This window comes from Meleagris gallopavo, chromosome 7 (assembly GCF_000146605.3).
Source record: "Meleagris gallopavo isolate NT-WF06-2002-E0010 breed Aviagen turkey brand Nicholas breeding stock chromosome 7, Turkey_5.1, whole genome shotgun sequence".
Classification (NCBI taxonomy): Eukaryota; Metazoa; Chordata; class Aves; order Galliformes; family Phasianidae; genus Meleagris; species Meleagris gallopavo.
In genome coordinates, this window is record NC_015017.2 from 28,419,795 (window position 1) to 28,438,931 (window position 19,137).

The window sequence follows — 19,137 nt, forward strand, 5'->3', positions numbered from 1 at the left end:
GAACAACTGAGTCTAACGTCAAAATGATTCAGTTTTTAAACCACATTTGAGCATGAAAGCCATCTTTCTGCTAGTTCTGGTCTCATGGTCTCACCTTATGTTATGGTCAGAATGCCTGCAAAGGGGAACTTCTCAGAAAGCACCACCCAAGGAAGAAGGCATAGGCCAGATTTCAAATCAGATTCCTGCTAGCAATGTCACAGCTTGCAAAATAAGGAGCTAGACTACCTTAACTCAGGACAAAAAAGAATCTGGTGCACTGCCTCTTGTAGAAATCAAACCTTTATCTGTATTTGATGCAGCCAACTGTATCCTGCACTGCACCGAAAGAAGTGTGGCTACCAGGTCAGGGGGGGCTGTGCCTCTCTTCTGAGTCCCCTGCAGTGCTCTGGGACCCCCAGCACGAGGACATGGACCTGCTGGAGTGGGTCCAGAGAAGGCCCTGGGATGCTCAGGGCTGGGACAGCTCTGCGTGGGGACAGGCTGAGGGAGTGGGGTTGTTTAGCCTGCAGAAGAAAAGGCTCCAGGGAGACATCATAGGAGCCTTCCAATACCTCAGGGGGCTCTTCACCAAGAGTGCATTGATAGGACAAGAGGTAACGGCTTTAAAGTAATAAAGGGTAGATTCAGGTTAGATTCTAGGAAGAAATTTCTTATTCAAAGGGTGGTGAGGCCGTGGCACTGCCCCGAGCTGAGGTGCCCCATCCCTGGAGGTGAGCCAGGCTGTGGATGGGTCCTGGGCAGCCTGAGCTGGGGGGCAGCCAGCCCACGGCAGGGGCGTTGGAACTGGATGGGTTTTATGGTCCTTTCTAAACCCATCACCGTGCAGTTCTGTGATTCACTTTGCAAACTACACTTCACTACGTATTTGTACAGCTCATAACTCTGTGGGAGCCCAATCCTATCTGGGAGCCTCTGGGTCCTGCTGCAAAATCAACAACAAGAAAGGGCAGGCGGAGAAATGGAATCTCTGTGGCATACACTGTAATATTTTGATGTTTACAAGTGACTACGGGACACTCAGTTTCCTTTTCTTTTCAAGAAAAACCACTATATTCATTGGGATTTTCCTCCAGAGGAGGACATGTCTTCAGATACAGATCTGAAGAAGAAAAACAACCCTTAGCAGTATTTCTGATGATCGACTAAGGCAATAATCTGGGACCGCAGAATGCACCAAAAAATTAATGTGTACTTCACTGCATTCTTTCCTTCTCAGGAGTGCAAAAACTTAACAGGAGAACTTACTGTGTCAGCAGTAAATGCTTTGTTTAATAATTAAAAAAAAAAAAAGATGGTTAAACTAATATTAAACATTACACTGAAAATTGGATCCCCTATTGTCTGTTTCACAAAGAAACTTGCATCTTAGCAGTGCAAGCATTGCCAACGTTAAGTTTGGAAAGTTTTTAATTACAACTGGCATTTCAAGCATGTTTCACAGTCCTTGCGCTATTAGAGGAGCTCTTGCCAAGCGAATTATTAAATTGCTGTGCTGAACAGAATGCATACATATCTATTTTCAGTTCATTATTACAACGTCCTATATTGCAATAATGTAAAGTACACTGCAAACTACTTGAAGTCTGAATAGTAATAATGTATTTACCATGCACTTAATATTACAGATATATCTCTTTTAATGACAGACACATTTCTGAGGAGATTTTCCTTAGGAATTCCCATTAAATTAACTAAGCTAATGTTACACCATATACAGTGTTTCCTGTTAAGACACACTGGCATTCATTAGAAGCAGATATTGAAGTTGCCTGGGTGATAACAACAAACTTGGCCCCAAGATCCTTCAAGCAGCTGAATTACTTAGCTAGACAAACAGGAACAGAGGACAACTACTCGCATTCAGAGGGCTGGGATGGAGCAGCTCAAACTAAATCTAGCCTTTGTAAACTGGGCTGCTGCAAAGCAAAAGCTCAGAATGGCTGGGAGGAGAAGTGTCACAGGATGACTGCACACAGCTCCAGAGCTGATGCGGCACAGATAAAGCAAGCAGCTAGAATTCAAATTCTAAGCAAGGATTTCCAATAATCTTCACTGCTGTGACAAAGTCGGTACTTTAAATCATAACAAAAAATGGGAAAAAAGGGAAATTTTTCCATTTCCGTACCGTGAGAGTTCATTCTTTCAACCTTACAAAATCACCCAAACCAGCAACACATTTTCAGAATCTCCTAGAGCTGTATCAGTCTCTGGAACATTTGTATGCAGCTTTCCTTTCAGAGAGCACATCATCTTCTGGGGCTGATCAGTAAAAGTGAGAAGTTACTTACAGCAACAGTGGTCAGTGATGTCAACAGGCATGTGGACAACAAAACGCCGTGATACTGACAGATGGTGGGCTGAAATCTCCAGTAGCTTTCACCTCTAGCCAAACCTGTTCCCTCTTCTCCTCCAGAGTGGGAGTTCTTTCACCTTCCATTGAGTAGAGCAACCTCCAGACTCCACAGGGCCTTGTATGACAGCCCAGGCAAGTGTGACAAGCTGCTTTCAACTGACTTACACAAGGCCTTTGAAAAATCCTTTACTAGAGCATTTGGTAATGAGATAACTCAGAAATAATACATTTGCAAGTTTGTTTTTCTAATCACAGAGAGAATTTCTCTTCTGACGTTAACAACAAAAGTTCACACCCCTAGCAGATTTTGCCTGGTACCCTTGAGCAGCCTGTGCTCCACAGGCTTCTCTCTGCAAAGTCTGCAAGAAATAAAAGAGAAAATCAAAACTACTGGCACTAGCATTAATTTTGCCCCATAAAAGTCCATATCTGCCACTAGAAAAGATCTAATTTAAAAAACAGAACGTGAATAAAAGTAATTCTTCATAATTAATAGAACCATAGATGCTTTCTTCAGCTATAAAAATGCTTATGGCAGAAAGAGGGATATGCGAGCATAATCCTGCAACAAAAATGTGTTTTCAAATCTGTATGCTGACTTTTATAGTGCGAATTCTAATTACAATCATAAGGCCTGAGCAAACTGGAAAGGCAGTTAAAACTAATTTGCTTCCCAGTGGCATAGAGCAGGGTGTCCACTGCTGTGGCTCATCTGGTAACTCAATAGTTACACTGAGCAGATCACTTGCAATCCCTGTGCACTGCCTTTAATAACTATCAGACATAAAACGTGTTGTGTGCAACTAACAACAGGAATAAATCACTGGAAGTAGAAAGAACATGTGGTTATAAATTACTCTGTAAATAATTCATGGAACAAGCAAAAAGTGAAGCCTGAACTTCTGTTTCTCTCAGATTAGTATTTCCTCAAACCCTCTGAAGAGAAATGCAAAGATCTGGATAACTCAATAACCATCTTTTTATTTACATTCACATCCTGCTAATGACTTTTTCTTAATTAGAAAAAAGAACAATTATTTCTTCATTTGTAGTTCAAGAATATCTGCTTTCTACATACTACAGATTGTTTTATGAACTCCTTCTACAGTGTGTATATGGAACAAGGGTGAAGCTAACTGCTTCTCTCCTTTATAAATTGGCCTCACAGTAACATCACCAAAACTAGGAGGTGCAAACTGCACCAGGAGGTAGGAAAAAACATTTGAGCTACTAAGCCCTTAAATCTCAGATAAAACATTACATAATGTATTGCAAGAAGATTGCAACAGAAAGGTTGAGAGTCAGAAATAACATAATTAACTGAAAAATACTGGAGGCACAGGGAAAAGAGGGGAAAAAAGAAAAGCACGGAAAGCAGGCAGAGACAAACTCTGCATGTGCTTCAAGCTTAAAACATACAGACTTGATCTGACCCCAAAGCTGTGCAATTTGTCAGTGTTTTACTAACCTCAAGCTAAAAAATCTAGGTTGATTAGCTCTGGATTGAAAACATGCTCAGAGTCAGAGCTGGCTCATCTTTGGTGAGATTCTATGGAGAATCTATGTGGGTATGGAGAAGTGCTATAATGTCCTACAGCTCTCTGGTTTATCACATACTTCCTGAATGAACACTTGTATTTAAAAACCAGCTTATTGCTGATAGATACTTCCCCTATCTACCATTCCTAGGAAGTGAACTGGGCACATCAATGGCCATTGCTCCATCCTTCTGAGAAAGAGAACTCTGAAGTCACAGAATCACAGAACAACGGAACATTCCGAGTTGGAAGGGACCACAGGGATAGTTACCAGTTAATGGCAAAAAAGATTAGAACAATCCTACACCTGGTTTTCAGCTCTACAGTCCTTCCTTTGCAGAGATAAATTCATTTTTAATCTCATCTTAACGATGCTCATCAGGATGAATTTTCCTCTATGCATATTTAACTCGCAGAGTTACCTCTTAGTTACCAGCAGCCTCTTGCTGTGGCACCCTTTCCTTAGCTGCACACTTCACACCACAAAGAGAAGCCAGCTGAAGGAACTGCCACTCGGTAACGTGTGATGCATATAGCCTCAAATCCAGACAAAACACACGGATACGTTCAGAATGATTTCCCTCAGAAGAGCTTGCCCAATTTCTCCTTCCATCCTGCAGCCCCTTCAGCTGCAGGTCACAGTGATGTTCTTCTTCAGCGGAAACGCTGCACTGTTTTGATTCCTTTCTTCTGGGAAAGAGGAGAATTGTTTTTGATCAGACTTTCACCCTCTTCTATTTTTTAAAACAAAGTCACCTTTGAAAGCAACTTTTGAGAAGCGTAGCACTAATAGGTTTAAGTTTCAAACAGTTCCAGGTTACGGAAACAGGGGGTCAGAACCTAAGGACTTGGAGGCAATGTTCGATGCATCAGGGAAAATCTTAAGCTACGTGGAGGTAACATAACACTTTGTTACTTTCTGAGGAGGAAAAAGACGACTGGCTCATAAAATGCAAAATGCTGGAATAGAAGCCCTTCCAGCCCCATAGTCTTTCTCACCTCTTCACACAGCAAATCACCTTTCAGAACACTGTGAAACCTCTGTTTCACAACAGGGGCAAAAGTGATGGAGCCAATTTTTAAGAATTCTTTCTATAACCTGAAAAGTGAGTAGAAGGGAAGGCAGATACTTGTTATTTCCCTGAAAACCAACCAGTGTTCATTTAAAAGACTGGTGATAGTGATGCTTCAGAAGAGTCTAGTGTTGAGAGCAATTATGACATTGTTCCTCAAAGTGCGTGAGGTTTAACTAAAACACAAATATTTTGTGGCTTGCCAGGGTTAAAAACAAACAGAGTATGGTGCCAGACCTCCATGCCTGGCGGCTTGCTTGCAGCCTCTCATATTCTGAACAGCAGAACAGATCTTGTTCTTCCAGCTCAGAAACAGTAGCTCATCAGACTCCGAGGTGGTGCTAAAAATCCACCAAAACAAATGTGATTGCAGTTTATGCAGAGATTATACCCACAGCACGAAACTCATAGTAAGGCCTAAACTGAACTAGATGATCAAATTCTTAATCAATAAAAGACAAACTAATTTCAAGAGCTGGTAGAAGGAACATGATGCTAACAAGGATCCCTATGGGTAACGAAATGGAGAATCTTCAAAACCATTTTCAAGTCAAGCCTCACAAACACACTGACTGTACCAACAGACTGTGGTTCACCCTCTTTTCTGTTTTCGTTTGTTGTTTTCTTTTTTTTTTTTAAATTGGCCAAAGTGATTCAATAACACTGGTGAAAACAGGATGGTTATCTTAGTTTTTTTTCATCTAAAACCAGTAACTTTTAGAACAGTTTTTGCTTATATTCATTTTGAATTTGGCAGTAAAACCAAGCTTGCATGAGGTATATTTATAACAGACCCTACCTTGGCTTTCAGCTCAGCACAGATCTCCTGTTGCTTTTGTCTGTTGCTGGCTGATTCTGCTTCTGCCTCCCGAGCAGCAGAGGCTTCAGCAACAGCCATCACCGCCTTCAGGAAGAATGCTTTCCTCGCTTGAGTCCAATTTAATATCAAGACTCTGCGTTGACTCTTAAAGAAATTGTAATGTTCCCAAGCTTTCTCATAAGTAACCTAAAAAAAAAGTAATGCATTTCAGACAAGCTTGAAAACTAAAATCAATAAAATATTTTGCAAATCTTGAATATCATTGGCATAATTACTGTATCTCCAATATCCCCACGGAATCCACAGTCTAGAGCCTGAAAGCATTCTAGCTAGGTCTGCAGCAGCCTTCCAACACTGGCAGGCCATCCTAGCACTGCCATCCTTCCTGTTGTCTGCTCCACCACACAGCACTTCAGTATTCTGATATCCCATTGTTCCTTTCTGAACAGTACTTTTGGAATACAAATAAACAAAATGCTTTCTTGTCATAGAATACATAAAATGCAAGTAGGTCCTTTCAATACATCATCAGAAATACCAAGGGCTTTTAGTTAGATGAGGCTCTTCATAGCAAATTATGACCTCCTATACAGAAGCAGAACACCATGCAAAGCAGTTGCATCAATGCAGTACAGATGAGAATTAGCTTCACTTTTTCTTTCCCAACAGGACACTTACAAAACAGATTTTTAGCTTGCCAAGCAGCATACTGCCATTAATAATACACAGTTTTTCATCTTAAGTACTCCTTTGATTTTAAGCAGTGAGGTTCCAGAGAACAGTCTGTCTTCATACCATTAACAGAAGCAGTAATGGGTGAGGCTGCATGGACTGTGGCATTAGAAACTTGGACCTGTCTTACATGCCCCAAAAATAGGAACTACAAGGATGAACGTTCTAGAGATGGCCTTCTGCTCACAAGCTTCTGGAAGCCCATCCTTGATGCCGCCTTCCAGGCTTTTAGCAGAAGAGAAGGGGATGCTGACTCAGCTGGTGCCTAGCTCACAGGTTTCCCATTGGCTTGCAGCTGGTTGGAGATTAAATGGTATCACTCCCTCTGGAGCTCTTCTCTGCACAGCTGTTTGTATGGTCACCACATCAGAGGTTCACACTGCCATCGCTGCTGCCTCAAACTGAGGTGAGCCTTGCTGGCAAGCAGCTAAACTACACTGAGAAACTCCTGTACAAGAAAGGAGATCAGCAGGTTGCTCATCAAAAAGCAGGTCACTCCGATGACCTGCTACTGAATCAAGCACTCAGTGCTTGTCCAGTGACCCACTCTTCTTCAGAGGGAAGGAAGAAGAGAAGGTTCTAAGTTTTGTTAACTAAACTAATGTAATAAACGTTCTAAGAATAGATTCTTAGTACTGTTCTAGCATTTCTGTATCTGTCATGATAATATAAACACTGCATTCAATACAGAACTATGGTTTTTAAATTTTAAATGCCCTCCCAAAGAATTAGAGAGGCCCACTAATAATGGCTATGGTGAAAAATACACAAGCATTGTACGAAGCACATCATTATTTAGCCCAGTTATCACATGCAAAAGGTCCAAAGTCCACAAGAATTTTACTGTTGGTGAAAGTATGCCATAAATCTGTATCACTTCACTGTCACTGCTTTGTTGTAGGCACTCCTCAAATACAAGAAAGTAGATGGTCTAAAAATATATGCAGAGGTAAAAAAAGACTCCAGCTTTCCCTACGACATCCTGAAGTATTCAGGCCTTGAACTGGGTTTCTCTATTACCCGCTATGTGCTTATTCACTGTGGAGTGTAAAAGGAGTCAGCAATCAATTTGAAACGCATTATGAATATAAAAATAGCCTCTCCCTGAGAGCAGGAGATATCTTCGCTCTTCCTGCTATATACGTGCCACAAGCCAATTAAAATAACTATTCCTAGACAGTGTGACAATGCTATACGTCCTCATAAAAAATAAAAATAACAAGCTGAGTAGTGTGACATAGCTATAAAATGGTACAGCAAAGCAACGCTAGCAAACTAATTTAGTGAACTTGGCAGTGAGGGTTTGTGGAACCATAACATCCCCACAGTGCATATTTTGAAGCCGCAATCAAGAAGTGAAAAGCTTTCAAGTCCGTGGATCTTACAGACAGGGACATCTCATCTTCACCGTGCAGAATAAAATCAATAATTAAGAACTTACGAAATAAAAACCTTTGCTAGATGTTTTTTATGCAAATCCTCCCTGGAAGCTTTCTGTAAGAATGTATATATTTGAGCTATACTAACCAGTTCATGCCTAGACTTGTGAGGAAGACATCTCTGCAGCATATCAAGGTACAAAGTCCTTCTTTGCTGGAGATCACTCGGGTACTGACTGGTGACAGTCTGAAAAACCCACCGATCTTCTTCCTTCCAGTCAGTGTTCCTACAGAAATTCAAAACAATTGGTCCCGATGTCATTTAAGATTTTGAAAGGAGGAGTCTGGTTCTAGGAGGATTTTTTGTTTGTTTCTGTAAGAAACCTAACCCTTCATCGGGCTCCTTAGCAATTCTGAACCTGTAAACTCAATGTTGGTTCAAAGCTGGAGATTTAGACTTACTTCAGTGACTCAAAACCAACCCAGATTGCTTTTGTAACGCAAGCACTTACTGCACTGTCATCTGAGTGAATTCTTCTTTTTCTAACCTGACTTTTTATTGGGAATGACATTGTGTTTCTCAAGTTATGTTAGCAGTCACACAACATGAAACAAACAGCATGAAAAAGGAAAAACAATTAGTCTCCACTACTGAGCACTAATTAAATTATCAAAATGGATGGAATGATAATACCAGTATGCAGCTAGATGAGGAATTAGTTAAACACAAGCTTCTAACAGCCACAGAATCACCATCGAGGCATAACTGTGCCCAGCCAGGCCTGCCCTGCTGCCCAGTGCCTCTGCTACTGCCCACGGGATGCATCACACACCTCCGTCTGAGCTCTAAGGCAAGGGCCACGTCTGCAGATACCGGTTTAGGACTAAGAATACTGAAGTAATAACATGGATTTGGACACCGATTAATATTAAAATTAATGGAATTGTATAAAATTAATGAAATTGTAGACAGAGTAATCTTTCCCTCAACAATTTTACCTGAGATAGACCTATGTTTCTCTTACTCTCATTTTCTTTTAACTTCTCATAAACTGTGTGGAATACTTGACAAACTATTTCCAAGACACAGCTGTTTAATTTTAGATCCAGCACCATGAACAGAAACGGAGGTGGTTTCAAAATGGGAGAGAGAGAAGATCCAGCTCCTGTAAGAAGTTTATTTTCAATGTCTGACAGCTACTGTGCAAGCTGGAGACAACATAAAACAGGACATAACTTCAGTATAGCAGACATTGTCTAGCAATGAAAGTGCTTCCTTACGGGCTACTCCTTAATTTATCATGAAAGACAATGAATGCAGATTGCTGAGCGTATGGTGCTTTCATTTTCTAGGAACAAAGAAGAAATAGTGCCCCAGAGAGTAAAAGGAATTAGGGAATCAAAAAGGGAATGGCTGCAGTACTGTCCTGTAACTGCAAGGCTGGGCTGCAGGTCTCCAAGTCAAGAGCTCCTGAGCTGTGACAGAGGAGGCAATGAAAGATGTGCTATTCCTGCAGCCTCAATGAAAGCTGTCTTGCAACTGATCCTCAGAAATGAGTGCTTTAAACACCACCCCCCTCTGCTTTTCTCTAGACAGTGTTTTCAATGAAATCAGATCAGTTACTAATTTTAGAATCTGTGTCATAATTTGGTATTTTGAGGTATAGGCGTTCTGAAGAGTAACTTTAATGAACAAATTAATTATTCTTTGCTATGACTTAAACCTCTTTGACTGCAACTGCTCCCGTGGAGGCTTAACTGACTACAATTCTTAAGATAACACAGCATTCGTTCCAAACACGCAGGTTGATGAACATCTAGAGGTCTTTTGCCTACAGTGAAGCACATCCCGACCAGCAGACACTGCACTGCCCACCTGAGAGCAGGGATCAGCACAGACCCTGCGCTCAGAAGGCCGGCCTGCTGCCCCCCATCTGCAGGGCACAGGGGTGTGCGAGGCTTGCGCCCACATTTGCCTCAGCTTTCTCACCTCCCTAAGGATCCCCCTGGCTGTCCACTGCTGTGATGGCAGCTAACGATGGGTGCTGTGCTGCTCAGGAGCAAGGCCAGCTAACGATGGGTGCTGTGCCGCTTGGGAACAAGACGGAGAAATTGGGGGTTGTGGAAGACGACCCAGGGAGCTAACAGCTGGAGCCACACGTGGGTTATTGGAAGCAGGGAAACACAGACTGCAGAAGTCTTGGTTTGTCAGCTGTGAAGAGATTTGGTCAGCTGTATACAGACAAATAGCTAAAGGAAACATGATCCAGCCTGGTGTATTTGCAACCGTTACATGCACAGAGAATTTGAAAATATCTTGCTTCAATAAATGCAAACTTCTGCAAAATTACATAAAACAAGACCTCATCTAAATGAAATCTGACATCACTCTTTACATCACTATTTAAGGTAGTATGCTTCTTCAGCACCAGGATATTCGCAAACATTTACAAGGCTGATGGCACAACCCAATTTTTAAACATCCTTCTTGCTTTTCTTCTGTGTATAACTCTGCTACCAGAAAACATTTCAATCTTGATTCTGTTCCAGAACTGAAACAGGGAGGTTGTCTGACATTCAGCAAGCCTGGGGCAGCTGCTTCCTTTGAAACAAACTTACCCAGGGTTAATCCCTGGCTTTACACTTTTAAAGAACACAAAAGGACTGGGAAGGGAAGCTGCCCTATAATCCCCACATATCCTTTGCAATAGCTGGGACAACATAAACTTGATGCACTGACGTGTTGTGGAATCTGCAGATAGGCTGCAACAGTGATTCTGTGTTCTATGATATGATCAGTGCCACCAAGTGTGATGTTAACTCCCCCGGCCATCAGTTATGTCGTTGCTGATTGTTCCACCAGAAACATCCCGTTAACAGGCCTTGAAAGAGGAACCACATTTACTCAGCGTAGTCGTAATATCCCCTTCATTGAAGGGATGTTGCTGAGGATATGAATATGAGTGTGATGAGGTGCTGAATATGTGGTACTAAACCCAGCTTTCAGCTATTTAAATAATTGAGATATCCTTGGAAATTGTGGCAAAAAATATAGTTGTACTTAGAGAATCATCAGCTGTAACACATCAGTTCCAAGTCCACAATTTATGGGACAATTTAGAAGTTGGATTTTTCCCAAAAACAAAATTTGTGTTTCAGCAGAAATAAAGGAAGTGAATTTAGACTGATCAAACATCATCATCCTATATTATGCTTGAAAAAAATTCTTCAGTTTCTAAAAGCAATAAACACTGAAACTGCTATAAATTTGCCACCTGCTGCTTTATAAATGCTATAAAAACTGGAAAGATCAAGACAACTTTTAATAAGTATCACGTTATAACACCTAGGACTGTATAGTAGTAAAAGACTGGTTTCAGATAACAGAAGGAGAAGGACCTACAAAATATCCAGGCAGTTTATATAAAAGATATGTAGATAACATCACTTTCTAGGGGATGAACATCTTACACCTGTTTGAGCATTCCCAAACTAATTTATCAGCAGTGGCAGGATGTTTAAGTGCTGCACCGCGAGAGCATGTAGGAAAAGGGGGAGCTTAGACCAAGTTTGTGATTGTTTTACCAATAAAACACAGGGCTTTTTCTGCTCTCTCCAGTTTATTCTTCCCAGGCTCCAAATAATTCCTCTGGCCTTCCCACTCTCCACCTTCTTAAAACCTGACATCATTTTCATCTGGGGGAATATCAGTAAAGAACAAAAAGAAGCCACGGCTGGTACAACAGCTGCAACTCAATACACTCTCCTGGACTCAAGTTAGCAGGATCAGGAAAGCTGATCTTTGCTCCCATTAACATATTGTATTTCTGGGTTACATATTACATTTCTAGTTACGTTACATTTCCAGATCATTATGAATATTTGTGTTCTTTCTACTAACTTTTTCATTTACAGAAAAACCTCTCCTTCTTTAAACTATTCTTTATCTCTATATATTCTTACATTTATTTATGATGATAATTAGTGCAGTGATCCAAAATTCTTTAAAAGACAAGACCTATTCATCAACTTTATAGACAAAGGCATTTAAGATCTGTGCAAAAAGCTGCTGACTTTAGCCCAAGAGATCTGGGCAGTGAGTCAACTGTTCTCTGCACCGAGTAAAATAGTAAAGGAAACTGCAGAACCTGTAAATTGCAAAATACATTAAAGTTTATGTTATCCTCTGCAAAAGAAACCCAGAAACAGATATCATTACCTATATATGACGTTTAGCTGTTGATCAATCTCTTGCAGCTGAGACCAGTATTCATTAGCAAGCTTACGGTATTCGTTGATAACAAAGCTCCTCAAGTCTGGATAAGGGAACTTCAAAGACAGTAGATCTGAAGGAACTTCATGGAAAAGTCCATTTTTCTCTCCAAAATCATGCACTATGGCCTGTGATGAAAAATGCTACTCAGCACACTGCATTATATTTTTTCTGCAACATCGTTAACTACCTTTAGAAGGAAAAGCTTACTTCTATTTTGTAGTCTCGAAGCTCTCTTTCCAAAGCCAGACTTTCAAGGTTGAGAAATTCCAAAATTGTTTTCCGTTGTTTCTTCACAGATTCGATCTATTTCATGAAATACATTACTGTTATTTCTTTGTATTGTTAGAATGTGAAATTTCTGATTTAGAAACAAGAACTTGATGTCCAGTTGAACTCTGCTGTGCTCTTACAGATTTCAGTGAAACAGGTTTGCACTCTGGCAAGCGCAGAACTTACTGAATACTTACTAAATAGTCTGAAAGTCAGCTTTAGCCTCAAAACATTACATACAAAAGAAATGCTAAGTAGCCCATGATCAGAAATCGGACAAGGAATGTTAAAATGCCAACCTGCTGTAACTTCTCAGCTAGACCGAATTTGTTTTTCAGAGATGAGTCTTCTGTGAGGTAATGCTGCATTTCAGACAGCCAGAACTTCAAATTCTCTCTTAGTTGCCAGACGGGAGCCACAGTATCAGTCTGGTAAGCATCCCGCTCCTGTGACAATTCATGCTCTATGTGCAAATGAAACATAAAGCTTTCTAAAACACAAAGTATTATGCAGCACCGTGCTTCCTAAACCAATAACTGTCATGACAGGTATTTAAAAACTCAACAAGCAATTAAGGTAATTTTGACTGTAATAAATAGTCAAGAAATGAATTGAAAATTCTTACCCAAGTCCCATATATCCAAAAAAAAGTCATACTTATGAATTCCTTCATCAAGAAGAGCCTGTATTTCTGCTTCTGCTTTTTCCCTGCAAAATGTGAATGAGTTTGACAGAAGACCTGATTGATTTCTTAGTTATCAAGTTTGCAAGCATGATAAACCTCTGACATTTCATTCATTAAATAAAAAGGACTCTCCACATGCGAGGTACTAAGGGCAGGAGTTTGATGTGAGAGAGATGGAAGCCACCCTTCCTTCAGCAAAACATGCTGTAAGGGATCTGCTACATAGCACGCAAGCTGGTGGACCTAAGACAGCAAAGTTGTGGTTTGGGCAGCAAATCACAGTTCCTTCTGAGAAAAGAACTGCATCAGGATACCAGAAGTATTCTTTCCAAAGTATTCTTTCAAAAAATTCTGGGATAATATACATCATTCAAAAGGCAAGAAAACAGCTTCTGCAGCCTGTTGCCTCTTGTTCTGTCACTGCCCAGCATGGAAGAAAGCCCAGCCCCACCCACTCGATTCTCACACTTCAGAAATTCACAAACAGCGACCAGAACCCCTCTCTCTTTTCTGTTCCCCAGGCTGAAAAGCCCCAGCTCTCTCGGCGTTCACTTTTGCAGGGACCTGTGCACATGTAGAACATCCACCTCGCTCTGCCCATTTTCAATCTGTTCTCTTTGCACCTGCAGACCCCTTTCAATGACAGTCACAACTCTTTTGCCTGCACAAAGATTTATCTTCTCCTCCTGATGGCCCTCCCATCCCATGTCCCGCACAAGAATCTCTGCTGTCTGATGTATTTATTTAACAATGAATAAGATTCCCCAGGTCCTACCTGCTCTCACTAAGTCTTTTATACTCTCGCCACCACACTCGGCGGTGCTGTTTCAGTAGCATTTGCTCTTTGTTAATTTTTGAAATTTGCTCCATTTTTTTGATCTGCAAGGTGATTAAAAGGGCGTCAGTATTTTTGGTATGTTCAATATCTTCATCAAAGTTCTTCATATTGAAACTGAATTACAGAACAGAAAGCCTAACAGCTCTTTACAAAGCTGTTTTCTAAAGAACAAGGGGTAATTAATTTCCGCGAAAATTTTTATTCCACTTCAAGTTGCAATTAAAATGAAAAATGAAAGAAGTGTAATCCGTTTTCTTCTTCTTCTTTTCTTTCATATTCCTATTTCCCAGAGGATAAAGAGGGTGGGTGAGTAAGGGAAAGAAACTTTCTTACAGGTGGGAAGAAGGTGAAAGAATGAAAGCATATCTCTAAAGAAAAATTATTTTAAAAATTGGTTACTGAAAAAGGGTGCTTTTCTAAATCTGTCCAATTAAAGATGCTCTGAATTTATCTGCAGATTTCACGAAGGAATTGCTTCGACTTCATGGAGAACAGGAAGGCGTGCTTTCAGAGAGATGGAGTTACTTCTTAAACTAGAGGAAAATCCATCATGGATGAAGCAGCAGCCAGACGTTCTGGCTAATCAGCAGTGAGGAAAGAAGGAACAGAAGAATGCCCAGCAGACGTTTGCTCCTCTCCCGCTACTTTCTTCTTGCTTCCCACCACCTCCACCTCTGTACCACCCAACCCCAGCACTCCCCTGCCAACTGCTTCAAGTGGCAAAACCCCCCTGTTTGCAGGGGATGCCCCAATTCACCCAACCCCCCTACCCTCCTATTCGCTGTCAGATTCCATGCAGGCAGTGAAAAGAAATACGATCATTTTATTAAGAACATGATAATACAAATTAGAAAATACATACCTTTAATTGAATTTTTGTGGATGCCATTTTTTCTGTTGCAGTGAGTTCACATAGACGTTTGTAGTCAATGGGTTTATACTTCTGACTGCAAAGAGCGTTTCTCATAGGATTCACCAGATTTTCTAGTTATCACATAAAACATTTACAACCATGTCAAATTCTCAAGAAATATTTTAAGTATGAGCCATAAAATGAAAGCGTTATGCATGGAAATTAGAGACAGTACAATAAAAGCATTAGAAGTTTTCATAACAGAGATTTGTAGGTGCTGAATAAGAATCTGATATAAACATAAGCTGACAGAAACAATAAGAAAAATTAACCATTTGTCTTTTCATAAATAGTTTAGTAAAAGCAGTTATTTTTTTCTACGTGAACTAAAAGAATAATTCACTTCAAATTGAGTTTACTGGACTTTCAGTAACTTCTAACAGAACTACTTAAGCTTCAATATAAGCATAATTATTACAGCAACAGGAATACCACCTCAACATTTATTGTCTTGCATGAATTGATTAATAGGAATTTTTTTTTTCTAAAAGAAAAGCTCTATAAATCAATACTTGAATGTAAACCGAATCAGTCTCAGATACACTTCTCATCGAATCTCAGCCACAAGAACAGCAAAACTTTTCTACAGAACTTCCTTGAAGAAGAACAAGGAAAGCATTCCACTTAGCTCACACTGGTGTGGTTCAGAATGCCCACTTTCTGCTATATGCCTATCATCAGTATTTGAAAGGTTGTCTCAGTACTTAAAGTCTGTTGTCCAAAAACCCAGAGGAAGCAGCTGAGCTGAAGAAGCATTTGACAAAGCTTAACCAAGCTGGTCTTTCACCACACAGTGAAGCTAACTCACACTTCTCCCTTCAAGAGATCTCACAGAGGGAAAATTTCTTCCATTTTATCCTTCCTGTAATCTTTGTTTGAACAACTCTTCTCCCCTGGTTTTTAGTCCTCTACGAAGCATTGTTCATCTACTGTCTTTTGTTCCCCTAGATCCAGATTTGAAATCCTCTTCTCCAAGTTAGCAAGATTCTACATGAACACTTTTTCCTTGCTTTTGAGATTGGTTACAACTTTGTCCATCAGCGATTGTGTAGACTAGACATTAGGAAGAAATTCTTCACTGTGAGGGTGATGAGACACAGAACAGGCTGCCCAGTGAGGCTGTGGATGTTCCCTCCCTGAAGGGCTCAAGGCCAGGCTGGATGGGGCTGTGAGCAGCCTGGTCTGGAGGGAGGTGTCCCTGCCTGTAGCAGGGGGCTGGAACGAGATGATCTCAAAGGTCCTTCCAACCCAAACCATTCTACGATTCTATGATTCTGTGTACCATCATTATGCATTCAAAGAAGGAAAATTTTAGCAGACAAACCCTTTGAACAAGCACACACTCAGTTCTTCCTCTTAAGCCTGTTAATTCTTCACTACTGCTCCTGAACCTTTAAATCACTGCCAGTCTGCAGTCATTTCAAGTAGCAGCACTGGTGTCCACTCTCAGAAGCAGCAGGACACAGCGAGAGCCTCAGGGCATTTCCATAACGTAGGTAATTCAGGCTCCTTGCAGGCATTTCACTGGGAGATAAGCCAGGTTTGCAATTTCATCCTGTCATGCTCATCAGAAACGAATCAGTAACTGCTACTGTTATCAATAACTGATACTAACTACTCACAGAAGTCATTAAATACAGCTCTGTGCTTCTTCTCTGGTGTGGCATAAATCTCATGATCTCAGAAATACACAGTAGTGTGATCTGCCTTCCAGCATTCCTGATCCTCACTTAATTCCAGGATAGCCTACTATGGTGCAGGTGAGTGTCAGAACAAAGCTGGGACAGTCACCTTCCAGAAGAAATAGCAACCTGCCTCTCTCCCTGCAGTGCCTGCTACAGCTGCTGCTGTTCTCATGCCACTGCTGACTTTCACCTTCTGCTGACAGTGTCACCTTCTGATCAGGAATCAGAAGTTATTCTGAAGTCATTTCACTGCATGAAGCTCTCACGCCAGTTGTTCTGAATTGTGGTACGGATACCCAGGATGAGGAACCCACCTGCGTATCTCACTCAAAATTGCAATAGCCTACCAGTATTCTTCGGCCTACAACAGCACCGCCATTCTCCTTAAGCCGCTCGATGAAATTACAGCTTGGTGTCCCTGTTTGACAGCTGCCATTTACCATCAGCTTTTGAAACCCTGCTTTCTATATGCCAGCTTTATTCCTCAGTGAGGTGTATCAAGGATAAGGGTGTGATCAAGCAAACATCTCATCTTTTTCGTTCTCCTTCTTTCTCACAATATTAAATGAGTGAGAAGAGTAGACAGCAAAAAGAATGGAAGAATAGGAAGAAAAATGTAAAAGGACATACTGATGACGAGGAAGCAACAGAGCTCAGTGCAGAAAGTGAGGAAAGGAGAAAGAGTCACCCCACTGGAGGAACAGAAAAGAAACTGGAATGTTATTAAAAAAAAAAAAAGCACTAGGAGAGCCACTGCTTGTTTTTTACTCTGACCACGGAGAAATGCATCAGAGAAACACACAAAGGTTACACTTGGTGGTGCTCCTTCACATCTGCAAGAATCAGAAGGGATGGAAGACAGGTCCAATTCCCAAATCTCTCACCCCACGTCATTCACTTTTGCCTTTGCTTTTGATATGTTTTTTGCTTTGCCTTGTACATCTGAACCTTATGAATCTCCACTCGTAATCTTTACCAGCTTCTTTTACTGAGGACCTTACTCTTTGAGGATATTTCTGAAGGCAATGAAATCTATTCATGTACAATTAACTCCAAAATGAGGTTGCTAGCCTATCAGAGGAAAACTTTACATTTAATATGTAGTGTGTTGGATGTGCCTTCCGTCTTACAAATGTAAAGATTCCTTTATGTACCTAATATGTACATATACATCCAAAATACATACATATGTATCCACATTAGTAAAAAATACTAAGCTAACATTTTTTCACAATTTTCTGTAATAAATATCAGCTAAACCTGAGATACAATTTTAATAGTGAACAAAAATACCTCAACATTTGCCCAGGTACTGTAAGGCTTCAGCACGCAGACCTTCAGTAATTTCATGTGTAAGCTGGGAATTTTCATAGAATCATAGAATGAGGTTTTCCTTCCCATTTTTTGGGGTATCTTTAATAGTGAAACTTGCCATTAAGTATCACTATAAACTTTTTTTCCCATTCATCAGTAAGCACGCCGTGACTCGAAGCAGTATTTCTAACAGTCAGCACTGCAGAAGGACCCCATATAAAATCCTAAGACAAGTCCTGAAAGCTATTTCATGACCCTTTTCCAAGCCTCTCTGAAGGATTCTCATTTGCTACATGCCCTACAGAAAATCTGACAAAATGACCCCACAGCTCTTTGTGGAAACATATTTTGCATTAAAAATCAAAATACTATAGGAGCTTCCATACGTCACAATTAATCACATATTGCATAAACTGTTCTATTTTTACTTGTGACAAAGCAATTGAATTTATACTCGACAGTGTACATACCAACATCACTAATCCTCTGAGCTGCAGACATTGTTCTGTGGTCTGATTCACTCCTTTTTATGTGTTGTTTAACACCTGTTGAGAAACAAACATGTCTTGAGAACACCAGCACTGAGGATGCCAAAAATAGTCATACAATAACACACATTGATTTCCAAGAAGAGAGGACACGTCAGAGTGAAATGCGTAATTAGAAATTACACAAGTTCATCTTCCATTTTAAGAAAGATTTCACTTTTTTTGCTATTGTTCAAAAAATCTCTCATATTGTTTAGGGAGCAGCTGAGAAATGGAAACCAAACTATTATTCACTTGATGGATCTGTGACACTGTTACCAAGTAGATCAGTCATCCTTTCCTTTATGCTTTTTGAAATGTATCTGTCCTACTGGCCCGAATGGAAGATTGCTCTTTGAGCTGCTCTTTGATTTTTAGAGATGAAGCCTGAAAGGCCTCTCTTTTTTTGTATTTACACACTGTAGTTTATATCTAGATCTCTTTATACCCCTTCAAGAGTCTCTGCATTAACACCTGGCAATCCAACCCGGCTGTTTCAGTAATACTGGCTTAATTCCTAATGAGCAAAGAGGACAGAAAATGCACATCAAGGATCTGCAGCACGCTGGGATCAGCCTCGCATTTACACTGCAGTCATAGCATCACCAAAGGCTTCCGAGGCCATCTAGTCCAACCGTAAATAATAACATCTACAATGCAGTTAAAAAACAAACCAACTTTGATGTCCCAAAAGCGCATTTCCACTTCAATGAGGCCCTATCACAGGTTTT

General features: G+C 40.5%; 1 protein-coding gene across 1 annotated transcript in view; it reads right to left on the reverse strand.

Moving 5' to 3' along the window:
- The window catches only part of CCDC148 (coiled-coil domain containing 148), a 31,961-nt gene extending 13,518 nt beyond the window's left edge, over nucleotides 1-18,443 (reverse strand). Inside the window, exons 1-9 of the mRNA XM_010714073.3 lie at nucleotides 18,350-18,443; nucleotides 14,830-14,951; nucleotides 13,905-14,008; nucleotides 13,070-13,152; nucleotides 12,744-12,907; nucleotides 12,382-12,477; nucleotides 12,118-12,299; nucleotides 8,047-8,185; nucleotides 5,767-5,973 (exon numbers count right to left, since the gene is read on the reverse strand). Coding sequence (XP_010712375.1) covers nucleotides 5,767-5,973; nucleotides 8,047-8,185; nucleotides 12,118-12,299; nucleotides 12,382-12,477; nucleotides 12,744-12,907; nucleotides 13,070-13,152; nucleotides 13,905-14,008; nucleotides 14,830-14,951; nucleotides 18,350-18,380 — 1,128 coding nt within the window. The 5' untranslated portion in view covers nucleotides 18,381-18,443. The remainder of the gene's footprint in view (nucleotides 1-5,766; nucleotides 5,974-8,046; nucleotides 8,186-12,117; nucleotides 12,300-12,381; nucleotides 12,478-12,743; nucleotides 12,908-13,069; nucleotides 13,153-13,904; nucleotides 14,009-14,829; nucleotides 14,952-18,349) is intronic.
- Nucleotides 18,444-19,137: the final 694 nt, after the last annotated feature.